This window comes from Lepus europaeus, chromosome 20 (assembly GCF_033115175.1).
Source record: "Lepus europaeus isolate LE1 chromosome 20, mLepTim1.pri, whole genome shotgun sequence".
Taxonomy (NCBI): Eukaryota; Metazoa; Chordata; class Mammalia; order Lagomorpha; family Leporidae; genus Lepus; species Lepus europaeus.
In genome coordinates, this window is record NC_084846.1 from 32,658,192 (window position 1) to 32,671,275 (window position 13,084).

General features: G+C 48.1%; 1 protein-coding gene across 3 annotated transcripts in view; it reads right to left on the reverse strand.

Moving 5' to 3' along the window:
* The window catches only part of CPVL (carboxypeptidase vitellogenic like), a 145,190-nt gene that overhangs the window by 109,739 nt on the left and 22,367 nt on the right, over positions 1–13,084 (reverse strand). For all 3 annotated transcript variants that reach the window (XM_062178615.1, XM_062178614.1, XM_062178616.1), the window contains exon 3: positions 7,198–7,316. In XM_062178615.1, coding sequence (XP_062034599.1) covers positions 7,198–7,316 — 119 coding nt within the window. The remainder of the gene's footprint in view (positions 1–7,197; positions 7,317–13,084) is intronic.

Sequence of the window (13,084 nt, forward strand, 5' to 3'; positions counted from 1 at the left end):
TGCTCTGATAACCGAACCCGGTGACGCCTTGATTTCCTGGTGTCTGATTAAGCAAGGCTGCACTTGGCTGGTGAGGGCGCCTCCTCACAGGAAGTGTCACACGCCTCACACTGTTTGGGCCCTGGTTAGTCCTCAGTATGATTCTGACCGATCACCATCACCAGACACTCTAGGGCCAGGGATCCTGGCAGTCTGCTGTGTCAGGAGAGTAAGACAAGGCTCTCAGCAAAGGCATGTAGGTCTCTCCCTGCATGCAGCAGCCTGGGCTCTGTGGCACTTGAGGCTTTGTCTAAAGCGGACAACAGGCTACTTATGTTCCTACAGCTACAAAACACAGTCAACTATCTTTTCCCAAGAAGAAGGATGCTAATTTGAAAACAATAATCTATGTCTTTTTTTGTTTTAATTTTTATTTAATGGATACATTTTTATAGATACAACGTTAGGAATATAGTGGTTCTTTCTCCCATACCCACCCTCCCATCCCACCTCCCATTCCCTCTCCCATCTCCTTCTTCATCATTATGGTTCATTTTTAGTTTGACTTTATTTTTTATTTTATTCTATTTTATTTATTTTTATTTTTATTTTTTTTTTTGACAGGCAGAGTGGATAGTGAGAGAGAGAAACAGAGAGAAAGGTCTTCCTTTTTGCCGTTGGTTCACCTTCCAATGGCCGCTGCAGCTGGTGCACCGCGCTGATCCGAAGCCAGGAGCCAGGTGCTTCTCTTGATCTCCCATGCGGGTGCAGGGCCCAAGCACTTGGGCCATCCTCCACTGCCTTCCCGGGCCATAGCAGAGAGCTGGCCTGGAAGAGGGGCAACCGGGATAGAATCCGGCGCCCCGACTGGGACTAGAACCTGGTGTGCCGGTGCCGCAAGGCAGAGGATTTAGTTTGACTTTATATACAGAGGACCAACTCCATGCTAACCATAGACTTCAATGATTTGCACCCACACACACACACAACATACAGAGTACAGTTTGGGGAGAGAATTTGCAGTCAATTCTCATATTACAATTCAATAGGGACAGAGGTCCTACATGGGGAGCAAGTGCACAGTAACTACTGTTGTTCCTTTAACAATTAACACTCTTTTTTTATGACGTCAGTGATCATCCGAGGCTTTTGCCATGGGCTGCCAAGGGCATGGAAAAGATAGTTGACTGTGTTTTGTAGCTATAGGAACATAGGTAGCCTGTTGTCCACTTTAGACAAAGCCTCAAGTGCCACGGAGCCCAGGCTGCTGAATGCAGGGAGAGACCTAGATGCCTTTGCTGAGAGCCTTGTCTTATGGCCTTTTGTGACCATAGACTCCGTCGGTATTCGGACATGGCCATAAGCAAAGTGGATGTTCTCTCCTCTCTTCAGAGAAGAGTGTATCCTTTGATGACCCTTTCTTTCCTTTGAGGTCTCACAGAGATCCTCTGTGTAGGATATTTTTTTGTCACAGAGTCTTGGCTTTCCATGCCTTTCAGCCCGACCAGGAAGCCTTAAGGGTTGATTCTGAGGTCAGAGTGTTATTTACTGTGAATGTCATTCTAGGAGTCTGCTGTGTGGACTGCTTCCCATGTTGGTCCTTCCTTCCTTTTTAATTCTATTATTTTTATCGGGTACTTGATGTTACTTATATCATCCCTTTTAAAACTTAGACCGATCTATCTGTTCCGTTTTAACATTTAATATGATAATTTTAACAGTGAAAACGACATTTATATCACCGATGCTTATGGGTTTGGAGGCCCATGACTAGTCCTTAGGCTATACCCTTAGAGGTAAGTCTGTATGAGTGTATGCAGAACTAGACTGTTTTACAGTTATAAATATATATAGACTACCTCCTCCATCTCTTATTCCCCCTCTTATTTTAACTGGGATCTTTTTCCAATTGCCTCAAAATACATATAACTAACTCTGTGTTACATATAGAGTTCAGCATACATATTCTATGTGTCTTTTTATCTTCTTAAATGTGACAATCCCAACTGCAGTGACTAAACTACTGACTCAAACACAATCATTCTGCATTTTTGACTGGTGATAGGCTGTGCTGATTTGGAATTTCTATTTCCTGTTTTCTTTAGTCTCCTAAATTGTTGTGACTGGTTTAGTTCCATACAGCATTTCTGTTAGACATATAAAAAGTAATCATAGGGACTGGCGCTGTGGCATAGTGGGTAAGGTCACCACCTGCAGTGCCAGTATCCCATATGGGTGCTGGTTTGAATCCTGGCTGTTCCACTTCTGATCCAGCTCTCTGCTATGGCCTGGGAAAGCAGTAGAAGATGGCCCAAGTGCCTGGGCCCATGCACCTGCATGGGAGACCCAGAAAAAGCTCCTGCCTTTGGATCAGCTCAGCTCTGGTCGCTGCAGTCATTTGGGGAGTGAACCAGTGGATGAAGACCTCTTTTTCTCTCTCTGGCTCTGCCTCTCTCTGTAACTGTTTTTCAAATAAATAAAATAATTCTTTAAAAAAAAATTCTACTCTGCCAATTTCTAGCTGGGGAGCTTAGAATTAATTATTTGCTTTCTGATACTCTCTTTATGTATAAAGTAGGGGTAATTCCTTCTCCATGGGGTTCTGGTAAGGACCAAGAGAAAGCCCACTGCTTAGCACACAATGTTCATTTAACACCGGATGTTCTAATGGCTGCACTTGCAATGGCTTCATCATAATTTTTATTCCATGCCAAGTGCCTACCCCTCATTTCTCTTGCAGATTGTATTCCCATTACACAGCGAGTGCAAGTTCTGGAATCCATTATGCACTGATTTGTAGACAATAACAGGAGTTTCACAGAAATAACAGGAAAACAAAACTAATTTGAGAGCAGCATTCCCCCGCAAAGTTACTCAGAGGATGTTACAAGCGTGGGGCATCCTTCCTGGATCTCTTATTTTCTCCACCTTTGGCTTCTTGCAGGAGTCATTTCCCTCCTGGTGACAACATCAGCCACTTCCCTGTGATAGGCAAGGACCTAACATTTCTGCCAAATTAACTGGGCTGTCCCTCCTTTGGGGAACCACTGCTTCCCCGTCACAGGACTGGTCTCCTTCACCCGAGCCAGTCTCACCATGCTTTACAGCGGAAAGCCCCCGCTATCTGGCTGTGCGGGTGAGCCTCTGGGTACGGAGATCCTGAGACAATGCCCGCGGCCGTGGGCGACACCTGTCTGGAACACCGTCTTGTCAGCTCTGCCCACTGCGGCCTCCTCTGTCACTTCAACAGAACACTGGGTGCTGAAAGTCTTTCTTGTTGTGGCAGCCTCACGGCCACATCTTCTGGAATCATTTCAGGCTATGTGTACAGCCGAAGTACTACACCCAAAAGACCACAATCTGGTCAGGGCACGCACCCCGCGAGGCTTCCAGTTACTGCACGGGGGAACCCCACGCCCACACACCACGGCCAAGCCACTGTTTCACGTGGGGAGGTTTCAGACCTGTCTGGCGACCAAGAGCACTGTGATACCTGCGCCCTTCCCCCGAACAGCCTTATAGCCCCAGCACAACAGCTGCGTTCCAGACAACAACCTTCACCTGCTCACAGGCAACTGAAGGGAAAAATAATTGGGCTTCTCATTTGTTTCTATTTGATCATTTCCCTCATCAAAGAAGATTCTCAAGGTCCAGATGTCTACCAGGAACTAATCAGATCATAAACAGTGAACAGGGCAGAAAAGAAAACAAAGCGACTATGTTTCTCTGGCTGGGGTAGGACCGAGCTTGGGGTGGGGACAGGGATTGCGAGGAAGATGGGGGGCAGGGAAGAGGGGACTGAGCCCCAGCAAGTCTTAAAGAAACACCCAGCAGGACCGTGACAGCTGACACTCATTGTGCTCGCTGCACTTGCCTCTCCAGCTCCTCTTTCCAGCACTCATCCCAGCGGGTGCACAGGACCACAGCCCACCTCCAGCTGCTTTGCCTACTCTAGGCAAAAGAGTGGGGGGCCACTTAGGGGCCAGGAGCTTTGGGCACAGGACAGTGGCCTGCAGGCTGGAGGGATGGCTTCACAAAGTGTGATCCATCCTGGTAATTCTGCAACTTGTTGGCCTCTCCCAGTGGCCCAGCCAGAATCCCTGGGGGAAGTCAAAGGTGCACTTCTTCCCTACAACATAGCTGCATGAGACAAACTTAGAATCACTCACCAGCCAAGTTTTCCAACTCCCCACCTCCCGCAAGCAGCCCACGTGCTAGCCTACGATGTGCTGGGCTGTGGGGCAGAGGGGAGTGCAGGCTGCTGATAGCCTGGCCTTCACATAACGAGGTTGCCCTGGATTGTCTGGGAGGGCCCAGTGTAACCTCTGGAAGACGGAGGAGCAGGACGACAGAGGCAGAGGAGACTAAGTGATGACCATGGACAGCACCAGAGCAATGCAATGTGAGGAGGAGTCACCTGGCAGGAGCAAGTGCAGGCTCTGAAGATGTTGCAGGAGGACAGGAGCCAATCTGAGCAGCCCCTGGAAATCACAATTCCCTCTTAGGGCCTCCCAAAGACTGCGTCCTGCCAACCACTTGTTTTTGACCCAGAGAGACCCACGTCAGAATTCTGACCTGCAGAACTGTGAGATAACCAAGTCCGTGTGTTTGAAGATGTGAAGCTCATGGACATTTGTTATGGCAGCAACAGACAACTAACACAGGGGAGGGGCTAGTGACAAATGATGGCATCCGGCATCCAACAATACTGAAAGATGGGGTATGAAAAAGGGCCCATGTACAGAGATTTCTGAAAGGTGTAAAGTTTCAGAAACTTCTAAGAATACAAGAAAAATTTCTACTGTTAGAATGAGCTCTTATTTCGGGGCCAGCACTGTGGTTCAGCGGGTTAATGCCCTGGCCTGAAGCGCTGGCATCCCATATGGGTGCCGGTTCTAGTCCCGGCTGCTCCTCTTCCAATCCAGCTCTCTGCTATGACCTGGGAAAGCAGTAGAAGATGGTCCAAGTCCTTGGGCCCCTGCACCCACGTGGGAGACCTGGAGGAAGCTCCTGGCTCCTGGCTTTGGATTGGCGCAACTACAGCCATTGCGGCCATCTGGGGAGTGAACCATCGGATGGAAGACATCTCTCTCTCTCTGTCTCTCCTCTCTCTATGTAACTGACTTTCGAAGAAATAAATAAATCTTTAAAAAAAAAAAAAAGAATGACTCTTATTTCTAGACGTAGTATGTATAGTTTGCTGAATGTGTTTGCCCTGTGTTCATCTGCAGGCCCACTGCCCCGTGCCCTGGAGTGCAGGCAGACCGCCATACACTACAGCAGGGTGTTTTCCAGCCCTCTGGCAGGAGATGGGAGGGCACTCACACTTAGGTGCTAACCTTGTACCTGTCCAGCCCTGAAGCTCAACAGCTCCGTAAACACCAAGCTCCAGGCCTCTCATGCAACAGTAACAACGAGGAGGGAAATGGAAACTCACTCCAGAAAACACAGGTGCCTTCCAGAGAGGGAGTGCCCCCACAAAGCCTGTGGAACTCTTCACCACGTCTCGCGCCCCACCTAACAACAGATTACTTAAGGGTGAACCATGCCAGGTGCCACAAGGCTGCACATGCAGAAGGAGACGTCAAGAAAATAAAACTCAACAGTACCAACAGAAACAATTTACTGTGGAAATTGCGCAGGATTAAGCCATTTATCCAGTTCTTATATACGCAACAAGGCTATATGCAAATCACATGCAAATACAAATACCACCCTCCGCGGGGATAGCTTTTTCTCTGCTTTCTTTAGCTTCGTAAGCAAATCCGATTTGGAGAATTAAAAGCAGAAACTCACCGTGTGGTGGGATAAAACTTGTTAATGCATCTCAGCACCTCCACCAGTGTCCCCAGTGGCATCCCTAAGCTAAAAGTATCTTGTTTATGCACAAGAACTGGTGACCTGGACATAAGCTAAACAGAATTGGTAAATGCTATTACTTGAATATGATTTGGCTCCCAAACTCATGAAGGACTTTAAGCCCCAGAGTCATAAATTAATGGTACTAAGAAGGTAGAAACATAATCCAAGCACAGTGTTTAGAAGCTGTGCCTAATAGAAGGTCCTTAGGTGACTGGGGGTGTACCTGGAGGCAGTTCCTTTGAGAGGATGGGTTAAAAAGCCCGCATCAGGACCAACCGCTCTCTCTGCTACCTGCCTTGCCATGTGACCCTTCCCCTCCTGGCACACATTCCACACCAACTGCCAGATGCTTAGACAATTGGACTGCCTAATCCAAAACCATGAGCCCAAATAAACCTTTCTTTCCTAAGTAACTTGTCTCAGGTGTATCAGAGTAGCAACAAAAGACTGCCGAACACAGTAGCGTACAAAGAAACACCCATCTCTGTCTACTAGGGCCAAAGGTGAATGACCCCTCCTCCAGGAAGCCACTCTAGATCACCAACCCTACCTCCAAAAGCCCTCAGAGGCAGAGGTCAGTTCTCAATTTGGTATAGGCTCAACAAGTGTGTAGTGACGGCATGAAGGAGTCCACAGACAGGGCAACCCAGCACACCCATGGGGGTTAAATGCAGACCCCTCAGATAAGCATTACCTGTCAGCTGCAAGAATCTGCCTCTCCTCATCCCCCCATGGCCTCTGTCACCAACCCCTGGCCCAAGTATTTTTAGAATAAAACAACAAGATCGGAAGCAGACGGTGGCAGGAAGAAGGTGGCAGTGTTCCTCTTCCCACCGAGGCTGCGAGGGCTATAAAAGCTGGACTTCCCCTTACCCCAATAACATTTGTTTCCTGCGCATAAACAGGAACACCTCACAGTGTTGCTAGCATTTATTTTTAGAAAGAAAAAAAAAAAGAATCTGAAAAGACTTCTTTAAACCCTTGTAGGGTGCAACTGGATGGGAGAAATACCTTTTAACATGCAACAGCCTTACAGGATGACTGTAGTTGACAAGACTAATTGAGGATCAAAACAGCTGGAAGGGAGCAGCTAGAAGGTTCCTTACACAAACAAATGGCCAATGTCGGGGTGGTGGCGATGCCGGTTTCCCTGCTGTGATGGCTACACACTGCATACGTGGATTGAAAGGTCACCCTGTACCCTATCAATATGGGCAAATACTCTGGGTCAATTAAAACCTGTCTTAAAAGCCCACAAAACCCCCGTGGGTCTCTAGCTTGCTGTCCTCGTCCTCGATTGGCACCCCCAGCTCGTGGGCACTGTGATGTTCCCACTGACCACCTGTGCGTGCCTACCTGAGCCGGGAAGAACCAGAAGAAGAGGTTGCTGTTGTAGGTCTTATTCACGGTGATGTAGCCAGCATAACTCTTCACGTTCAGCACTGGGAAAGGACTGACCAAGCTCAGTTCTCTGGCTGGTGAGAAAAAAACATACCCAAGGGTTAGAGAAAAACACTGTGTGAGCCATGTTCGAGACTCTTCCCAGGGATCCGATCTGGGATGGAGAGTCCCGAGAGGCCACAACGGAACTGGCTGAAGGGCACTTAATGGCAGCAAATTCTAGCCAGCTGTGACCCGTCCTACACATTCCACACACAATTCAGCCAAGGACAAGCGAAACGTGTAAGTATTCAGCAGGGGGTGGGAGAGGTCCCTAATTACCTATTATAAGCTGTAGCAGACTTTTCAGAAAAGAAAGAAAAGCCATCCACCTGTCCTCATACCACACGTAAACCAAGTGCTCACATCGGACCACGTGGGAATGGGGCTGCAGGGAAAGGATGTGGCTGAGCCGCTCTCACACGGAGGGGAGCCCGCGTGCGCGCACTGTGGCTTCCAAGTAGCCAAGGCCTGCCACTGCCATAAAGGGGTGGCTCTGGGGGGGCAGCAGGTTGAGCCACCTGGGACACCCACATCCTGTGTCCCTGGGCTCGTGTGCAACCCAGCTGCTCCACTTCTGGTCTGCCTCCCTGTTAATGTGCCTGAGAAGAGGCAGATGACGATTCAAGTTCTGGGGTTCCTGCCAAGCGTGCTGGAGACCCACATGAGGGTTCCCGGCTCCTGGCTTCAGTGTGGTCCAGCCTCGGCGGCTGTGACCACCTGGGGAGTAAATCAGCAGATTACAGATATTTATATTCTCTGTCTCTTCATCTCTCCCTTCCAAATAAATTAAATCTTTTTTTAAAATTTAAACATACATAAAGGGGAATGAACTGGGACATGTGGGAGACAGGGGTGACTGGACCTGCTGGGGAGAGGGAGGCAGTGAGACTGGGGGTGACCTCGTGGCTACTCAGTGGCAGCTGGACAGTCATAGAGGACAGAGGTACTGGCTTGCTATGGTGCAATGGGGCAGACGCAGTGAGGAAAGAGAGATGTTCAGACAGCCAGGGCACCCAGGAGTAGCTCACACTAATAGACACCCACACAGAGAAGGTGTCATATTACGTGGGAGGCAGAGCTATTCCCCCACTCTACAGATGAGCAAACTGAAGGACAGACAGGTTAAGGAACTTGCCCAAGGTCACACAGCCAGTGCAGGAGAGGTGGGATCTAAGCCCAGCCCTAGGTTGCAGGCTTCTCCATCAGAAGGGGCGGGTGGCAGGGAACATGAGGGGCAGTGATCAGGAAGGGCGTGGAGAGGGAACAGAGAAGAGGGGGGTGGGGAGGAAGTCTGCATGGAGACCCGTCCACGAGTGCAGACAAAGGCTATGTCCCCGGGAAAGAGCCACCACTCAAGGGAGCTCTGTAGGTCTGAGACAGAAGCCGGGGGCTGGCTGGGAGGGAGGAATCTGAGCCTGCGCAGCCACTGAGTCAAGATGCTGCTGGTGAGCTCTCAGTGACGTCATCGAGAGGGCGTGGTTGGCTCCACACTCCCCAGCACAGCACTGCCTCAAGGCTGCAAGCTCCTCTTCTAAAACGGCATGCCTACCCCAAAGGGACACTGCAAGGATACCTCTCCCTAGGACCTGGCCAGTCCTAGCACTGCTACCAGCCAGCCTGTGACCCTAGGGCAGGCACACAAAGCCCCCGTGCTTCTGTTTCTCACGAAAGACGGGCTGCCTGCTGGGTCTGCAGGACTAAGGGCCCCCGCATGAGGAACCCGCAGAGGAGCTGGCAAGCAGGGAGCAGAGCTGTTGCTGTCACCTATGCAGTGCGTCCACTTAGCAGCAGCGGGGAGCACTTGAGGGCAGAGGAGACCGGCCGGCAGGTGGGGGGAGGTCCTGCTTAGGCTGGCACCAAGAGCTTCCTGGTGGGACAGCCCTGGGCCTGAAATCCTGTCCAGGTTCCCCAGCAAGTCCCTCATCTCCGATCTTCTTTCCTTTCCTCTAAAATGTGGCTGCTGACTCCCCTACTACAGGCGTTTGGTAAGGACCAAACGGGAAACTGCACACAAACACGCACAGAGCTGGGCTTAAAACAAGGGCCCAGGCAGTGGGAGGGTCAACGGGCATCTAGAAACCTGCCTTGTCTGGCTCAGCTCCCTTCGCCCAGGGGAGGGTGCTTAACCCCACCTCTGTGGCCTCTTTCTCTCCCCCAGCGAGACCCATCCCTCCCCACGAGAAAACAGCAAAGAAAAGGCACAGCCAGGAGGATTTTCAGAGAAAGAACAGAGGATGGGGGTGGTGGGGGCACAGGGCCTGGCCCTGCCCTGACGCTCACCTCTGCCTATCTTTTCTTCTGCTCCTCTTCCACTCTCAACCAGCCCAAGGAAAGATCACCCTCCAGGCGAGCAGCCCTCAAAACACTTCAGAAATATTTTTAGCAAAACTATTAATCTTCTCAAAATCAATCAGAGACACACCCCACATCAGGAGGGTTGGAAATGGGTGAAGTGTGGACCACAGAGATGTAAACGGGTAGGGGAAGATTCGAGAAAGACGACAGAGAAAAATGAGGCAGGTCAAAGGATAATGAGAAAAAGAGAAAATATATAATGGAAAGGAGCTGGAGGGAATGGAATAGAGGGGTGGCTGATTGGATCCATCCGTCTCCCTGCGACCAGCACAGCCCAGGGCTCACTGGCCTGCTCTCGAAACAGTTCCCAGGCTCCCTTGCCTGCCCGTCCTGGGGATGCAAAGTTGCCTCTCAGCCACCTTGAACTTCGGTACATTTCGCCCTCCCCACCTCATTCAGAGTTGATGGAAAACAGGGAATCCGTCTGTTTATCCCTGTGCCCTGTGGGACTTAGCACACAGATTCCCACACTTAAGACCTTCGAGAAAGCCTTTCTAATGAATGCATGCTAACGAACGAATGGATGTGCAAGTAGCCAAATGAACTAAAGGAAGTCACTCTGACAACACACCAAGATTAGCTTATTTCTACAAAAACCACCTAAGGCAGGCAGATCTCCTTGAAATCTTATTGAGAAATTTTCTCTGGGCCATGAAAAGGTTTTCACCTTGTCTCATGCTTTTAATTCCCACTAACCCAATCACTGTAAAATGATTCAGTTCTGTCTACAAAAAAAAAGAACTTCTGTTGTTGTTGCTGTATTTTTCAATGTCCTGGTCACCCTCCCAGAGTCTATTAATGGAACGTGGACAACAAACCCTGGACACGTAGCAGTATGTGTCTTTCTGGCACCGTGACTCACCATACAAATCTTTCAAACAGTTAAGAAAAGGAAAAGTCTTCTTGGAAGTGAGTTCACTTCCTCTGTGTGTGTGAGTGCTGTTACCAGTGTTTGGGACACTGGCACTTTCCAAAAGACTGGGGTGTGCCCAGAGAAGGGCTTGACCCGGCTAATCAGGGTGCACGTCAGATTCATAAATTTGAGTTATCACCATCATGGGCAAGGCACTGCCAGAGTTAGGACCTCACAATAAAACATTCTTTAAAGTCTGCGAAAATGCAGTGTTTGCAAACATGCTAAAATTTGCCTCATGTGTTCATTCTGTTTGAGAGAGTCAGGATTTATTCTAGCTGCAGAGAAAGTAAACATGCAATTACAATTACATCAAACTAAACCAGCTAATTGGAGATTAAAAAATAAAAATTTCCCCTGTCTTTTTGTGAACCGCTGTTTACCCCGAACATGTTCCCCTGCAATATGAAGAAGCATGTTCTGAGGGCTCTGACAGGCTTGATAAACAAAGGGGACTTAAGGGAGCTGGCTGACCATCTGTCCAGAGCTTCCTGAACTTTCCATAAAACGGATGAATAAAATTATCCCTAATTATGTTGTCAGGGCTGCACTGGGACATCCAGATGTACCAGATTTTGGATCAGCCACTTAAAATTCAGCTCAAAGAATCGGAATGTGTAACAACTTTCAGCGATGCCATAGCAGACTGAATATTTTACACGGAGGCGCTCGTTGGATGAGCTGTGCCAAGCTCTCCGGCTTGGCACAGAAGGGCAGAACGGAAATCTACCTCCCTCAGAATCTCCCTGGGCTGCCACTGATGCCCACAGCTGCGGCACGCTTGCAAGTAGAAAACGGGCAGGAGGGCTGTGGGCACCTCTCAACTGCACTTCTCTATTCTTTCCACATGATTCTACCCAATGAATGACAAGCATGCCACAGTCACTCTCACTTAATGCCTTTATTTAAGCTGTCTCCCTCATTCAGGGTACATCGACCTGTCTCTATTTATCAACTCTGACCCCAAACTGTCAAGTATGGAGCTAGTTACACAGCATGGTGACTTGTACTGCAGGCTCTCAGGTCAGCAGGTGTAGGTTTTAATTCCAGCTCCGTCACTCACTAGTTTTATGGCCCTGAGCAAGACACTCAAATTCTCTAGGCCTCAGTTTCCTCATCTGTAAAATGGAACAACTAGGCTTTCCTTGTCAGGGTTGCTCTGCGGATTAAATGAACCGGTGGATATAAAGCACAATACCTGCATGGTTAGGACTCAAATTTAAATTCCACAAATATTTATTGAGTACCTATTACACCCAGGTGCTATGCTAGATATGGGGATATAATTACTAAATGTTACCTACTAATTATTTTACCACTATTACTATTAATATATTCTCCCTGGATTTGTCAACCTATATAGTAGCTCCTTTCTCTAATTTTCTAGTGTACTTAACCTCAGTTGTGAAATGTCAGGGCTTTGGTATGCACTGCCTTATTCCTTGTTTAATGTGTGCACATCTGGTCACACAAGGTTCTCAAAGGGAAGTAAGTTACAATAGCAAGACACAGAGCAGCAGACAGAAGATGGGGCCCCAAAGCCACCTCTTCCACCCTGTTTCTATTCTCTACAACTGTTGGGCAATTCATGTAAGGTACTGAGACTCAAGGTCCTCACTTGGGGATTGGTAGGGTTTGGTTATCCACACTGAGCATCCCAGGTCCAAAAGCCAACATGATACTACAAGTGAAAAATCCCACACCTGACTGCCTGTGACAGGTCACAGTCAAAACGAAGGCCCACTGAAAATACTGTGTCAAACTACCCTTAGGCTATATATGTAGTTCATATGAAACAAACATGAATGTCATGTTCAGACTTGGGGCTATCCAAGATATCTCATTATCTGTATGCAAATATCCCCAAGTATGAAAATAAATTTGAAATCTCAAATACTTCTTGGCTCAAGCATTTCAGATAAGGAATATTCAACCTACAATGATTATTTAACTCATTTTCAGGTCTAAATTAAATGATTTCCTTTTGATTTCTTGTTAATGAAGGTAATCTAAGTCATCAGTCTCCACTGATTAAGGAAGCTGAAATAAGTGTATCTGATCCCATTTGGCTCTTCATGTGTCACTGGATAACCTACTCAACCGGGTAATCATCTTTCCATGAGTTCTCTACATCCATCAGAAATGAGTCCTTTTAAAAATACACTGAATACAATATCAACATTTTCCACCCTTCCTTAGAAAAAGAGATGCTGAAACTTGGAGCCAATGCACATTCCAAGACAAACAAACAGGACTTAAGTCTACCTTTAGAGTAAAAGAGTGTCTTGGTTTAAAACAAAATCAAAACAAAAATGATGAAATCATATATCCGTATGGACCATTTAGATTTCTTTTTTGATCTTTAAAATGATCACACCCCTAAACGTTCAATTACAACCATATCCCCATCACATCTACCTACTCCCCAGCCTCACTGGCACAAACCTTGCCTTCCCACTTGGGAGCAGGGCGAAACTTCAGGCTCCTGAGTGCACGTCACCACTTCCACATGCCTTACTCACTGTAACACAG